This window comes from Daucus carota, chromosome 6, assembly GCF_001625215.2.
Source record: "Daucus carota subsp. sativus chromosome 6, DH1 v3.0, whole genome shotgun sequence".
In the NCBI taxonomy this organism is placed as follows: domain Eukaryota; kingdom Viridiplantae; phylum Streptophyta; class Magnoliopsida; order Apiales; family Apiaceae; genus Daucus; species Daucus carota.
The window spans coordinates 29,162,375-29,178,573 of record NC_030386.2 but is presented as its reverse complement, the minus strand read 5'-3'; the positions used below and the strand labels follow the sequence as shown (position 1 = coordinate 29,178,573).

The following is a 16,199-nucleotide window of genomic DNA, read 5'->3' as shown; positions in this document are numbered from 1 at the left end:
ATGACATAGAATATTATCAATTGAAACCTTCAGTATTATCACCTCATTTTATGTCATATAAGGTCATCAATGTAATTGAGCAATAATTTAATATGTTGCGATACAGGGGTTATCCAAACCTAATCATATCCGATTCCGCTGAAAATGGACTTGTGTACACTATACAAACAAGGCCCAAAGTGAGATACATTACTGCCTCCAGATAAACGGGCTTCGTGTTTTGTTATATGCAACTTGGACTCACCTAATCAACTTGAATAGTATTGTATCAGTGTCGATAACTGAACGTGCATTCTTCAATGGTAGTTTAAAAATAATCTTTTAACAGTAAATTCCGGTAGTGTGAGCAAAGATATTCTTGTTTGGCAATTTGTACATGCAGAACATCTAAATTAACCAACAACGATGAAATATACCGAGTAAGTAATGACACGTGACACATAAGAAGATCAAGCAACGATACTAACAAAACGAAGACAACATCATTGATTAATATTTTGATAGATCATTAGACTATAGTATTGGTGCTAGTTTAACAAGAAACATATCTAACATATGAGAGAGAGAGAGAGATGTGTGTTGGAGGGAGTGAGGGAGGGGGAGAGAGAGATGTGTGTTGGAGGGAGGGGGAGAGAGAGAGAGAGAGAGATGTGTGTTGGAGCGAGGGAGGGAGGGAGCGGGAGAGAGAGAGATGAGAATTAGAATGGAACAAAGCTAGAGAAGAGAATGGAATTGAGAAGCAAAGAAGCTTCCTCAGTAGTAAAAAGACGACCAATAATCTGAACCAGCTGCTCCACGGAGTAAACACACATGCCTTCTGAACTCATCTTCCCCTGACTCACCTCCGAGTTCACCATCATCTGCAACACTCTGTTCCTATCCATTCCACCACTCACATTCTCACTAATTACCAGACTGTCATCCACCGGCATACACTGCAGCACGCTCACTTGCGCCTCTAGAAACTTTATGTACTTTCCAGCATTCTCCAGAACCGTCGCGGTATCCACCCTCTTCTTCTGCTGTGGCAGAAGCTCCTTCAAGCTCTCAATCTTCCCTCGTACTCTCTGCCGTCTTCGTCGACTCAACTCTCTCTGACGATCGTATTTCATAGTGGTTGCACTAGGAGAGACAGTTGAGTTGAGCTGATACGCCGCCTCGGACACAGTATCGAGGTTTTCTTCGAGAGAGCACAGGCTCGGTAACTGAAGCAATGGAGGTTCATCGGAGCCCTGGCTAAACTCAGTTGGCTCTGTTTTGGGAAGTTTGAAGGTTGTTGAGTTGGTGACTGATGGGAGCGAGGGGTAAGATTTGAGATGAAATTCATCGGAGATGAGAGGTTTGCTGAAGATGGGGAGTTGATGAGAAACCAGAGAGGTGGATGTTTGGTGGGGATTGTCGAATAGCAAAGGAAGCAGAGGCTTCTGGTCAGTGATGTTTTGTAAGGATGAATATCCTAGTGGTGACGACGAATCATAGGGATAAGGATCGTCGAGAAATGCTCTCGTGTCTTGTTCTTCTTCTGCTTTGAGATGATAATATTGCTCCATTGTGCTGAGTTTGTTTGAGCAGAAATGCAGACAAGCCTTGCTGTTTGCAAGCACATATAGGGGAGGGAGAGAGAGAGAGAGAGAGAGAGAGAGAGAGAGAGAGAGAGAGAGAGAGATTTTACATACACAATAATAGACAGAGAGAGGGAGGGAGAGAGATTTCACATACACAATAATAGACAGAGAGAGGGAGGGAGAGAGATTTCACATACACAGTAATATAATAGTGTAGAATATACTACTAGTAAAGTGTAGTACATAGAGGGGGGGTGAATCGTTTTTGGGGAAAGAGCAGAGCAGAGCAGAGGACGGCTGGCTGGGTAATGATGAGCGTACACACGCAGGATGTACGTTCCTCATACAGTATTTCTTTTAGCAAAACTACTCTGCAATAGCCGACAGCTGCTGTGCCATCTGTCTGCCTCTGCCTCCTTAACGGATTAGTACTACAGTATAATTGCTCTGTGTGTGTTGTATTTGTAGAGCACCTGACTTGAAACAATGGCTATAACTCAAGCTCTAGATAAATTATACAGTAGTAGTATAACATGAGCTACCATATCTGTTTCTTTGCTATTGCACAGGGAACTTGTCCTTCAAATCAAGAAAACAAAACTGTAGCCATTTATAACCAATGGGTTACACATAAGACAGACCAACTTAGATGAGTTAATAGAGACAACTGTACATAAGAATGGGAAAAAAGAAGCAACAACTGCTTTCCTGGGAGATGCTATCTTCTTTTTAATTATAGGCAAACCACTATAAATATTACAAACCCTATTTTACTCTAATCAACCGTTACATTCCCAAACAATTAGAAGGAATTCCCTACTGTATCACAAAGCCGCCGCTACTGCTTCGGCGGCTTCATGGCGTCCTGATGAAACGACTACCTATCCCATTTCGCCTGAAAAATTGGGAGTCTGTGCTTCAACCAATGCACCAACTCCTTGTCCAATGGGGCTTTGTGCAACACAGCATCTAGCATTGGGCTGCCAACTACTCTTATTGATTTCTCAAATGACCAAATTTCTTTATTTGGCCAAGGTCTTTGGGATTGTTTCTCCTGCCCAATCAAAAATACAAATGCCCATATTAACTCTTCAGCAAATAGCAAATAACATATATTCCGGTCAACAAACTGTACCGCTGATTTAAAGCAACAACCAGGCTGCCGTTGTCTACTGTTTATAGCACTTGCTACTTCAAAACATATATCGTTATATACAGCATGAACGGGGATTAGTTTTTTTTTACTAACAGTTTGTTAATTCCTCCCGTATTTTAGTAATTTCAGAAAGATATGTTTGATATGTTTTGAAAGAGAAATGCTTTCATCGCGAAATGGATAAATAAACTCACCATTCTTGCCAGCATAAGTTTAAGAGTACTGGGACCATATACTCTCTGTCTTGATGGCTTATTGACCTTCGCGTAGAATGAGCTAATATCAGGTAGAGATAAACAACCTCTGCTAGCTTTGGCTAGAGTACAATCTGGTTCTGCATCTTGGTTATGCCAAAAAATTAGCTGCCCCAAGCAGTAATTTTCACCATATGTCTTGCAATACTCGTGACGATCTGAGCCCAATTTATCGCTGTACTTGGGACCCAGGTCAAGAGGAGTGATATAAACAGGTGGTGATGTTACAGACTTGTATTCCTGTAAACATAAAATATCATCAATAGGATCCATAAAGAGCGTATGCAGCGCATTTTGACCCCAACCACCCCAAGCCAGAAACTGATGGGGAAAAAAACATATGGAACTTGAAAACTTACACGTATTCTAAAAAAGCATTTTGTATAAGCATATAGGTGTATCAGGTCAGCAGCTGCATCATGCCGACACTTGTATGAACACTGTAGATTCCGGACTTCATCCCTCAACCTGAGAGAAAGTAGGGAAGCACGATTAAGTTGCAGCACTACAATTACAAGATATTATTAGTATATTTGAAGAACAGTCGAATCCAGTCTTACCATAACAAAGATTTGCGAAGGGCCCTCTGGACATCATCAGAACCAGATGGATCATGAGAACGTATACTAGACCTTAGATCGTTAAGCATGCTATCCTCCATATAAGGAGCCATGCAATGCAACAGTTCCTCAACAATTGATCCTTCTCCTTTCCAGACATAGGACACTGCTTCTTCAGGACTAAGCCTCTCAAGTGGAGGCGGCGCTTTCTTTGGATCACCAAAAACACATCTCATAACATACCTCACCTTCAAAAAGATTTCAATTAGTTACCAACATACTATGTTATCTGCTTTAAGGTTGTACAAGCCTAATTAGCAGAAATTTCTTCATAGAACAACAAATCTAGTAAAATCAAAATAACCTACTAAATTAAATTAAAATGAAAGATCATATAATACTACTAGGAATTCAACTTGACATTACTTCTTTTACTTCTCTGTTTATGCCATGTGGTACAACTAATATCAACTGGAAGGTTACTTCAAAACCAAACATTGCATTTAGTTAATCAAATGGGTGCTCCACATAACCGGACATCGAGTTCTTACAAATGATACCTTAACTTCCTCATTACATAATTTCTCTTTTTTTGCAGCTAAACTTTGTTTTAGTTGAAGAAAGGACAGAAGACAAGTAAAATTATACCTTGTCCAGCGTAAGAGCTAAATTCTGAAGTCGCTGATTGTAAACGCCCTCGGCCTATAACCAGTGAAGGAGCAAAAACGTAAGCAGACTGCACACATACTCTTTGAAAATATCGAGGAAACAAGCATGCATTAGCTGACAACCTACAACATGCAGATAACCATACTCACCTGCACTTCAGCATCTGTTTTCTCTACTTCCATGGTAATCTCAGCAAAATATTTCTTCTTCTCGTCCACATTATGCCTCAAAATCTCATCTGGAAGCTTGACCCTTTCAGAGTTAATAAATCTCACCTTCAAGGAAGTAAATAACAAGAATTAGGAAAACAAAGTCTATAAAGGATCTCAGAACTTGGAAAATAGGTTGCGCCAATATATACCAGACGAGCAGAATATGCAATTAGCCAATCAGGCAACCCGCCAAGCAAACAACTGCCAAGTCCAGCCTTTCCTAAATCAATGTAATCATCTTCGGATACTGAATTCAGTTCACAAGCCTCTAGCATCAATTGATGTCGATCAAGTATTCCATGACACTCTTTTAGTACCTGTTTATAAATACAATCATAGGGGATATAGTCAACTTGTTCAAATTTCGCAAAGGTTAGAACAACCGCACATACAACAAGCATGAAGCAATCAAGCAAACCATTAATCCATAATTATGTTCTACGGGAATCTAAAGTAATTGGAACTGCTCCAAATTAACCAAATATAATTTTTTTTATTACTTTTAAGGAAGGAAACTCGCAAACAACACATCATAATTGTACCTTCTGAAAGGCTCCTTCCCCAGTGAGATTTAAGTAGCTTCCACGACAAACTTGACTTCCACAGAGGCAAACTGATGCTTCATACTCTTCCCTACTCTGGAACATTTTCACAAAATAGCAACGTCAAAAAAAAAAATTTACCAGAAAATATCGTCACAGGAACAATCTTTAGTATAAGAAATAAGAATTGATAGGCAAAAGAAACTTGCCTCCGTAACAGAGTTATAGTCAAATGTCACTTCTTCTCCATATCCAATAGGCCGCACAGTATATATACCAATTTGGTATTGACCATCAACAGCAGTAACTCTGCAACCATTAACAAACAGGTGAATGTTGTTTAAAATGAACGGGTAACACTGCAATCAGTTAAAGGGTGCTTCATGTGACACAGCATTACTTGATCAGTCACACTGAAATTCAGAAGCACTTGCATCTGAGAAGAGGAGGGGGGGGGGGGGGGGGGGGGGGGGGGGGGATATTAATAATTTCGTTTGCAATGAAATATTTTAACTAATTATCAGAGAGAGATGAATTGTCCTTCTAGCTATTTAAAAACAGAAAATATCCAAGTCAGGGCTAGTAAACAAAACATCAACATTCTCTAAGACTTAATACTTGCCAATATTCATACAAAGGATTGAGCTAAAGTGCGAGAATACGATCACTGTAAAGCTCCATAAAAGGAAAATTTATATATATAATGTTCACACGAGTTAATCACTCCATCCTATTTATTTTGACCATGATTCCTATTTTACATGTTGCAAAAGTATTGGCTACATTTGCTTATAAAGGCAAAGTAAGTGTCAAAAAATGCTAAATAAGTGGATTTATGTGTATGACAAAATAATTGGAATAGAGGGAGTAATATTCTATTGGCATCCAGGATGAAGAAACTAACTTTGCTTCACAATTAGGTCTACAAGAATGACAAATCCGACTTGCATAATTTGCCTTGTGCATTGCATCAACAACTACCAAGTCATAACCATCAGCATCACCCTGCCACGAAGAGATGGATAGTCAGGTAATTGTACTTGATCTAGAGGATGTCACATTATATTTCAAGAACTTGATGATACCTTTGGTCTCTCAAGATAAATATTATAAAACTCCGGTGCTGGTTCTTTACTATTTTTCTGCAAAGAGCGAATACCATCTTGCTTCTCAAACCATTTCCAGGCAGGGTAAACCTGTCATCAACAGCGATCATACATAATCGATATCAGCTAAGATACAAACCAAAATCTGACCAAAAATAATAATAAAAGGCTTTATTAGAACTAGTTATTCAAAATATCAAGATTACATTACCTCTCCTAAAAACTCCACGACAAAGTCATCCTCAACAAAGCCACCTTGTTTGTTGCATACAACACCAAGCCCCTAGATCAAATCATAGCAGAATTATCAATAGATAAATAAAATTGTAACAGAAGCAATGGTTGGCCTGTGATGTAAATAAAGATGTCACTGCACGTTACCTTTCTGTAAGCAACATAATTGTCCTCCGGACGTTTTCGAATGGAATTTAGCATATACTGGCATACTCTTACGGTGCGTATATCATGTTCTTCTTTCGAAGTTTTCAGGATTTCTTCAATAACAGGCTCCAATGTGTATTTCATAGGAGTGTTTTCAGTGCCTGTAAAACTTCTGGCTTGCCTATTCAATGTACGGAGTAGCACATCTTCGATAAAGACATGTTTCTCGGAAAGAGGCCAATCGGATTCATCTGGCATTGAATCAAGTAGTAAATTATGTGTGTATGGATCAATGCCATACACTTCTTGTTCCAACACCTCGTCTCCAAGCTGTTTCCGAGGTTTGTAGTCTTTAACTTCAGGTATTTCCATATCAGACTCCTCAGTTCCATTTTTTTGGGCATCAAGCTTCTCTTTATATTCATCCGGTAAGGAGACCTGCATCTTTCTTTCCACTTCATCCTGATCTGCTACAATCACATAGTGATCGATAACTTCATATTTCCTGGTGACGGGGGGAACAAGACTTGCTTTTGTCATACGAGCACCCCATTCACGATCATCTGTAAAAGTCTCAAATCCATCGTCTGCATTGGAATAGTCATCCCTGCTTGACTCCCTTTTTCTGCCTTCAGACTCAAAACCCAATTCACTGTCTGAAGAAGTCGACCCATCTGTCTCAGTTTCTTCCGAAGACCCGCCAGATGTTTCACTTCCTGAATCTATAGACCTTTTATTCAACTTCGATAAATGTCTTTTAATTTCTCCATCAGAAGCATAATCTCCATTATCAGAAATACCATTGGTAAAGGATGATCCATTACTCCTCATCGTGTATTTCCTTTCACTTAGTCTAGCAATCTTCTTGTACTTTGAGGGAGCAGAACAGAACCCCGGAGGTGACTCATCTGTCAAAATCTTTGTCAACTCCTCTCTCTCATGGAAAGCTTTTGAGCCACCATCCAAACTTGAGGCAAGATGAATAAATAAGGTGATGATATGTTTCATGTTTCTGGCCTCACCTCGATTTTTTCTTCTGGTTTGACATGATCATAAAACAGCATGGTCAGTCATTAGATATAAACTATTTACATATAAGCACTTTTGTATTTCTTCTAATGTAGTGGCATACTTTAGACATGGGATAAGTTTCAGGAGGGAAAATACACTCACAAAAAACTCAATCGTGATGATTTTTCTTGATGAGTAGAAGTAATGAGTTAAACCAGTACACACACACACACACATTAGTAACCTAAACTACTGCTTGAACATGATTCAAATTCAACGATGAATATCCTCGACTAGTTTGATCTTCACTACAATATTTGTTAAGCACAGAACATATTATAATATTCAAGATCCAGATATGAGATTCCAAGCCTTTTGTGCTAATCAATCCATGTCCTGTGAGCTTTCCCCGCATCATATGTACAAACCTAAGAGGCTAAGATAGAGCAAGTGGTAAAAATTTAATAAAAAAACGGAAGCACAACTTACTTCATTGCATCTCTGCACATCCGGCTTATATCTTCCCTAACAGAGCGCAAACCATGACTGACATAATAGCCATTTTCCATCCGGCGTGTAATCTGTGCAACCTGGTGAAGAAAAGAAGAAAGAAAAAAGAATGTGAGTCGCAAAATATCAGGACATTAATTTGACCCCCCAGCTGAAGAAAGCAGGTATCCTGTACCTTAGCCTCAAAGAAGTCAGAGGTATTCTCCTTCATGATTCCCTTTAAACTTGATGTTAGATATTCTTCCATCTTCTTATACCCATTTCCTGATTCTTTGAAGGCCAGATGCCTTAAATGAGCACCCCTGGACAAGATGGATGATGATCTCTTTGCATCAAACAGTTTTGAACGTTTGTATAAGCTTCTGCGGAATAACTGATTTGCACTGTCCCTTGCACTTGAGCTTTCCAAATAATCTCTCAGGCCACTGGAATCCTCATTTAGACTACCATAAGAAGTCTTAAAAATTGATGAAGTTCTGTCATTGAAGTGTTTAAGACTCCTCGCTCTTGGATGTAAAAGACGACCACCAACCCAGGCGATACTTGGAAACCTGGATGTCAAGTCATCGAACTGGCTGCAGCCTCTAATATCTACAGATGATATAGAAGGGAGCAACTGTAGAACTTCTTCAAGTGTACCCGGAGTAATATTTGTGCAACCACGTAGAACCAAAGAAGTGAGTTTTTCTTTATTATAACCATTCTGCAAGCAAATAGACCATCAATTTTAGAGAGAGCAACAATGTGTAGCAGCAGCCCTGCAATACTCCAAAACAGAGAATGAGGAAAGTAAAACTTACCAAGATGCTACAGATCACAGAATCAGTACAAGAGGGAGCAACACAGGACAAGTCAGCCTGTACGCAGAGATTCTTGTACAACTTGGATACACATCTCCAATGCTTACAAGTTGACTCGGCATGAACAAGAGATTTTAAGTCGTCTCTGAGAAAGTGGAATACTCGTGCAAGAACAAGGCCCTCAAGCAAACCCCAGCAACCAACTTCATTTTTGGTACCTGCTTTGTCTTCTTTCGGAAAAGTAACATCCTTGCATAGATCTTCAAACAAGAACTCATCATTCTGGACTGCCAGTATGTCTTCTTCTGTTTCATAATTTTCTTCACTTTCATCAAGCAGAAGTCTCGGTCTTTTGCCAGGACGAAATTGCTCTGTATCGGTCAATGATGCATTACATTTGTTAAGTTACAATAAAATGACCAGGAGAAAGAAGAAACTTCCATGCAGTACATACGTAAAAGTTAAAACGGAGAGAGAACCACCAAAATAACAGAATAACTCAAACAAATTGACTAGAGAAGATAATGTACATAAACACTATATCAAAAATGACATGCAAAATGAAGTGTAGTGCGTTGGGAAAGCAATAACAATAGATAAGACATACAAAGTTAATAGGTAGCACTGGAGGGAGGGCTTTGGATTCTTTATTAGAAGAGCAATAAAGTAAAGGCCGTACTTTAGTAAGTGATCTGAAGAAACTAGTTGATATTAAGGAGTGTTTCAGTACCAACACTGTGGAGCAATATACGTGACAAGCAGCAGTTTCTTCTTTACATTGGTCATATATGCGTTTAAGATTCAAAATTCATGGCAAGAGGCAATTCCACCTTAAATTGTGCTAGTATAAATAATGAATATTTAAGACTAGATCATGCATTAATTCAAGAACATATTTTGCTACATAGGTAGTCTGGAAATATATAAAAACTGCAGAAGACTTTACGGTACCTGATCTTTGGAAACGAGTGACAGATAAATTACTTGCGTGTTTTTCCATCTCTTTTCTTGGTTGTTGCACGTTGATCCATGGGTCAAGAACCTCATTTATAGCAGCAGCAAATTCCCGACTCTTGTATGATTTCATTACCAGCTCATGGAGCTTGCCTCGAGTATAACCAATGTAATGTGGATGCAAACTATCAAATGAATTGATAGGAAAATTCTCATTATGTAGATCACTCTTGGTTTCTGGATGACGTGCTCTAGAATTTTCTCTAGAAATACAACTACTGTCTCTTTGAGTCTTTCCAGCAGCTATAGAAGCCTGTGCAACTGAGATTACCGGAACCCATATGTTATCAACTTTTCTGAAAACACTCGTAAGCTTCTGGATGATACCTTGTTCTGCCAATACCTGAATCTCTGAAGATAATAATGGCCCTTGTTCATGTCCAGTACCATCGAGGTAATACCAGTCACCTATATGTAACTGAAGGTCATCTGCTGTGCAAAGTCGGTCTTTTGGTATATTTATGGATGTTATGCTCTTCAAACTTCCCTGAGAGTCTTGGTCATGCATGCTTTTCATGCTTGAACTACCTTCTACAGATAGTCTCTTTGCATCAGTCGTTGAAGAATAATGCCTGCTAGACCTCGAGGATTGTCTATCCTTCACTTTAGCTTTTGTGCGAGGTTCGGATACAAAGGAACCATGGTCCTTAACCACACAGGCATTTATTCGTACAACTGGATGCATCGTTCCTCTCACTCCCCTAGCAGAAATAGATTTACTTTGACTTAACTTGATAATACTAATTGATTCATTAAGTTCATCAGGTGAGGAAAATGCCCAAAGTGGGAGATCATATCTTCTGCTAGAAGAATTATATAATTCATCCTTCTGACGCTGCCGAGGGTCCTCGTGCCCAGATATTGGCATCAAACACAGGGGATAGCCATCATTTAGGACATTTTTCCTTCTATACGATCTATCTTGGGAAGCCTCGTCACTCCTCTTCCAATCCCCACCCTTGCACGACCACCTGCCGGAGAACCAGTCGCCATACAAATACATACTATCAGTGTCAATAGAAGGAGCACTTATACTTGCTTCTGTTCCTTTCAGAGAGCCTTCTAGATGACTCAATGAGGACTCTCCTCCCCTTTGATCAAAATGTTCCTCTGCATGATGATTACAAGTCAGGCCTGTTCTTGTCATTGAAGATTTCCAAAGTTATAAGTAATGAACAAAAAATTCTGCACAAGCCAGTGCATTGTAAAAGAGAAAGATACAAAATCAGAACTTTGAAAACTTATATACATGAAGATTATGCATTTTTCTTTCAAGCATGCATGAGAATACTGTTAAGATTGACACATTTGTGACAACAATTTTATACTCCCACCATTGCAAAGTAGATGAACCATATATGTACAGTTTTAAAATTAAGTTAATTCATTTTCAAATCACAAAATTTAGTATCTTCATTGCAATTCAGTCAATTAAATCAATAATAAAGTTATGTTCAAGTAATACTACTGGCAAATCTATTATTATACAATTTCAAATGAAGATTGTCGACCTTGGATTTTATAAGATATTAATTGAAAAGATCAAGCAGAAAAAGGAGCAAAAACTTTTTCCTGGTGATGGACTAATTAAAAACACCAGTATGCTTGTAAGGCACAGAAACTTGTAAGTGGACATACATGATACATACACACCCAAACACACACACACACACACACACACACACACACACACACACACACACACACACACACACACACATATATATATATATATATATTCCACATCAAAATGTGTCATGTAAGCGACTACTGGAGTAAAATGCAATCTATGGACGGTACACAATGATTTGTAGTGGCAAACCAAGATATAATTGAATTGAATACTTTATCGAAACCAGAACCACAGTTAAAACAGCGCCGAGGCAACATACTGTCAAGGCTTGTAGACAAGTCGCTCACAACTTAATTAAGCATTACATCTTATATACACATTTAATAGATTTACAGCACGAAATTACTGTAGCCCACACATTTATAATTCACCATAAACATATATAAAAGAATAAATATTTATGAATACTATAAACTAGAATAATATAGATACACATAACAAACGTATTAATTTATGTATAATAAATATCTTTAGAAATTCATACTCTTATCATAAAAGGAGAGAAATTACTGACCCTAAATTGGACGGAAGCAGGACGAGACAGAAGAAATCGGAAGACAGAGCGACAACAAAAGAAGAAGCATTTGATGGAGGAAAAAGATTCTTGCAGGAAAGGATTAGGGTTTCGAAGGCAACCAAATGGGCAGTCGTTGCCAAAAGATGTTATAGGTGTGTTCGGTTTTCAAACAATAATAGTACGCAGATATAAGCCTGAGTTAGGGTTTTGATACAAAACAAAATTGAGGTGGAAACATCATGCCATTATATATGTGGCTAAATAGGCATACAATCTTTTACCAATTCCGTATTCAGAATTCAGCATCACTTGGGCCGGTCCATCAGGAAGTCGACTAAAGACATATTTTGGCAACACGACATGATGACATAACCTAATAATATATACGCCTTGATAAAAAATAATATTTGCTTGTATTATATAAAACCACACTATTTTAAAATTGTTGATACTCCAGAAACAAAATATAATTTACTCAAAGATATACAAGGATATCACCACACACAGACAAACATATTTACAAGTAGATGTAAAGAAATTGTTTACCTTCAAAGATTCCCCAGTTCCCCCAATCTGTGTGCTCAAAAGTCATTTGCAGCACTTCTGAAAGATGACAGAATCACAGTGATGTAAGCAGAAAATATATTGCATGTGGCAAACGAGAAAAATTACCATGCTAAGTTGATTATAGGAATTCAATTCACAAAAAGACAGAGAGAGAGAGTTACCGCCTACTGTCTCCAGTTCTCTTCCTGGAACGATCGTACAACCCTCTAGTAGTGCCCCAACTCGTTCATCAAGATGAAAATCAAGTGAAGCCTCTGCTGCAGCTATATTACCAACTACTGTAGAGGCTGCCACCATTTCATCATTTAACTGATTACCATCCTGCATGACATCTCCTGATTCAGACAATGCATTACCAGGGGCCTCAGGGGGGGTCACCAACTGAGTAACAGTGTCTGAAATAATGGATGGAAAATCAGAAGTGACTAACGGTGAAACTGCATTTTCGACAGTCACCCACCTGTCGCTGTCTAAGTGCTTAATCAAGTGGTCTGAAACAAGAATGCCTTTCTCCACAAGCATCTTCAAGTCACGCAATCTAGAAGGTCCCTGATCCACACCATAATGATCCAAGTAGAACCATTTCCCCGTATCTGAATCCGCCACAGTGGCAACATGTGGCGGTGTGTCACATATATCCATGTCCTCTTCCATAGAAAGCAGTTCATCAGTAGTTGGGTTAATCTGAACAGACTCATTGTTATTTACACACGGACTACAGGACACCTCCTCCTTGCGAGATTGAAGATTAGCCATTTTATCATGTGACTTATCTCCAATATCCAAATTCCTCCTGTATTCAGGCTCCTTTACTAATAATTCTGAATCTCTTCCATCAGGTTTCTTAACGTTAAGCTTCTCTTCCGGTAGTTTCTTACCATGCTGACTCTGTCGTTTTTCTTGTGATCCAATTTTCCTATTCATTTCCCTATGCTTATCACTTTTACCCCAATAAAGCGAGGAATGCTCCTGGAAGTTTGGAGTCCTCTCTCTTCTATCATGGTACCTATTTTGATCTTGTGGTGACCGGTCAGAATAACTAGGACTACCATTTCTATGCTCTTGGTAACGGCTCCGATCATAAGGAGATCTTCCACGGTGAGCTGTAGTCGGAGGTGGACTCCGATCATAAGGAGATCTTCCACGGTGAGCTGTAGTCGGAGGTGGACTCCGATCATAAGGAGATCTACCACGGTGAGCTGAAGCTGGGCTCCGGTCATAAGGAGATCTTCCACGATGAGCTGTAGCTGGAGCTGGACTCCGATCATAAGGAGATCTTCCACGGTGAGCTGTGGCTGGAGCTGGACTCCGATCATAAGGAGATCTTCCACGGTGAGCAGTGGATGGAGCTGGACTCCGATCATAAGGAGATCTTCCACGGTGAGCTGTGGCTGGAGCTGGACTCCGATCATAAGGAGAACGACCCCGGTGAGCTGTGGCTGGAGCTGGACTCCGATCATAAGGAGAACGACCACGGTGACCTGTGCTTGGAGCTGGACTCCGATCATAAGGAGAACGACCACGGTGAGCTACGGTTGGAGCTGGACTCCGATCACGATGATCATGGTAGCGGACCTGTTCACGTGGGGACCGCTCATACTGATGTGGACTAGTATTATGCCTGTCGTAAATAAATTTGGAAGAAGAATCATATTGTCTTGATGAATATCTGTCAGACAACATATTTCTGGATGACATGGAATTTCGATATGGTCTCTCCATAGATGGCCGTTGATAGTGCTCTGCATATGCTGGACGATTACCATCATCAGAAAGTCTCCGACTTTTAGGCATAGACACTGCATAATCATCATATTCACTGTAGTGTCTGCGATCACTGCTATCTGAATCAGTACCATGCCTCTTTAATCTATTTCCTGCAGATGATGAGTACTCTCTACCATGACTCTTGCTGACATGATATTCATTCTTCAATGAGCCTTCATCATCCACTATTTTCGAACTGATTCTCGGCTTCCTCTCCTGCTTACCTTCCCACCTAGAGGAACTTTTACTAAACTGGCCACTTCTTCTGCTAAATTCTTTGTCAGATGTATACTTACCTAAAGGTGGCGTCCGCTCAGAATCACACCTCCATACCTTGTCCCTCGAAGAATCATACCGGTGCGTTCTTGAATAACTACCATCATCCTTCATCATCTCACCACCATGCCATCTTTCCGGAACAAACTCACCATTTTCCAGCTCATCTTTTCCCGCTTTCCAGGACCCAATTTCATTCATATCAACCTCCCCGTTCTTATACTTCCCCGAACCAAACTTCCCATTATCCACTTCCCCTTTCTGCCACCTCCCCGACGATGAAAACTCAACATCCCTTTTCTTCCTACTATCAGCTACACTATCTACCTTCTCTATCCTACTTCTAATCTCAACTTTCCTTGGCTTATCTGGAATAAACTCCCCATTCTCAACCTCCCCCTCCTCCACTTCATCCTCCACCTCATTCCCAAAACTCGCAATTTCACTCTTCCTCAACTCCCCTCTCTTAACATTACTACTACCACTACCCTCTCTCTTCATCTTAATCTTGCGCTTCACCTTTCGTTTAACCAGCTTGGGCTTCCGTTTGGCAGCGCACAATGAAGTCTCAGAAACCGAAAACTGGTCCATAACATGCTGCTGCGGAACACATGCAACACCGCCATCGCCCATGGACATCAAAACCCCAATCCCTACAATTTTCCTCAATTCTTTTCCCCCGGGCTATGGATGCTCATAATGCGCAATCAAAACCCTAATTCCACCAAAACACACAAATCAAATCCTCTCAATTGCACAGAAACAACAGCAATTCACCAAATTAACACACAATATCACAAACAACAATATCAACTTACAATATCCACAGAAACAAGAAAGCTCGGAAGATCAATCACAACTAGTGGAATGACAGGACAGATCGATGAAGCGAGTAAAATAGGTCAAGACGCAATCTGGTTGAATATATAGACACAGATATTTATATGTATATCTACGAAATTTGATATTGTGTTATGTTTTGATGTTTCTCTCTCTTTCTGATCTATAAATCGCTCGTCTTGGTGTTCTTGGGTTTGGTTGGGCCTCAGAGGAAATACAACAATACAATGAAGCTACTTCCCCTCCTCTTGGACCCTCTTTTTTTATATATATTCACGTTCACATACACACGCCCCCTTCTTTTATTATTTTTCCTTTTTCTCTTCTTCTAATTCCTTTTCTGCTTATGCTTACTCAAAACTAGTTAAGCTTAATTTGATTCATGTTGTACAAGTGAGGAGCAATTCACGAGTTTTTTAAAGAAATTTCATTGAGTAATTCTGTATTTAATTCTTAGGGTGCCTTGTTTATTATGTCAAATCTCTAGCATTTAATTTGGATTGCATTTTTCACTTCATATAATTAATGTGAGTAATTTTTGTCGTATCAATTACTTCAGAGATAAATATATATTGGATAATCCGCACGACAAGTCCAAAGTTATTTATTTAACAGATGAAAAATATATTGCATACGACAAACCAAATAGATAATGAGCTCATCCGGAATTAGATTTCGTATCACTAAAATATTTATTATACAAGTCTAATAAAATATATAACGACAAGTAAATAAGTGAGAGTCAACGGTTTAAATATGAGTTTGGATTAAAACTGAATAGATTTGAAGATATTATTATATAAATTAAAATACTAAAAT

The 16,199-nt window shown here is 39.2% G+C and overlaps 2 protein-coding genes across 5 annotated transcripts; both read right to left on the bottom strand.

The window, feature by feature from the left end:
* Positions 1 to 459: 459 nt before the first annotated feature.
* On the bottom strand, positions 460 to 2,012 carry LOC108227025 (transcription factor bHLH52-like). The gene has a single exon (XM_017402019.2). The coding sequence runs from the start codon at positions 1,548 to 1,550 to the stop codon at positions 699 to 701; it is 852 nt and encodes a 283-aa protein (XP_017257508.1). The 5' UTR covers positions 1,551 to 2,012; the 3' UTR covers positions 460 to 698.
* A 139-nt stretch (positions 2,013 to 2,151) lies between these two features.
* On the bottom strand, positions 2,152 to 15,632 carry LOC108227108 (histone-lysine N-methyltransferase ATXR3). Of its 4 annotated transcripts, none has more exons than XM_017402102.2 (20): positions 15,359 to 15,632; positions 12,659 to 15,255; positions 12,477 to 12,533; positions 9,718 to 10,914; positions 8,767 to 9,137; positions 8,142 to 8,669; positions 7,946 to 8,046; positions 6,446 to 7,481; positions 6,276 to 6,347; positions 6,044 to 6,154; positions 5,863 to 5,963; positions 5,168 to 5,267; positions 4,959 to 5,054; positions 4,566 to 4,733; positions 4,354 to 4,479; positions 4,184 to 4,237; positions 3,536 to 3,783; positions 3,335 to 3,443; positions 2,916 to 3,215; positions 2,152 to 2,619 (listed from the first exon to the last, which is right to left on the bottom strand). In XM_017402102.2, the coding sequence occupies exons 2-20, from the start codon at positions 15,177 to 15,179 to the stop codon at positions 2,443 to 2,445; spliced, it is 7,473 nt and encodes a 2,490-aa protein (XP_017257591.2). In that variant the 5' UTR covers positions 15,180 to 15,255; positions 15,359 to 15,632; the 3' UTR covers positions 2,152 to 2,442. The 4 variants fall into 4 exon arrangements, with proteins under 4 accessions (XP_017257591.2, XP_063935346.1, XP_063935347.1 ...); XM_064079276.1 differs by having other exon boundaries at positions 6,446 to 7,478; XM_064079277.1 differs by having other exon boundaries at positions 9,718 to 10,890.
* Positions 15,633 to 16,199: the final 567 nt, after the last annotated feature.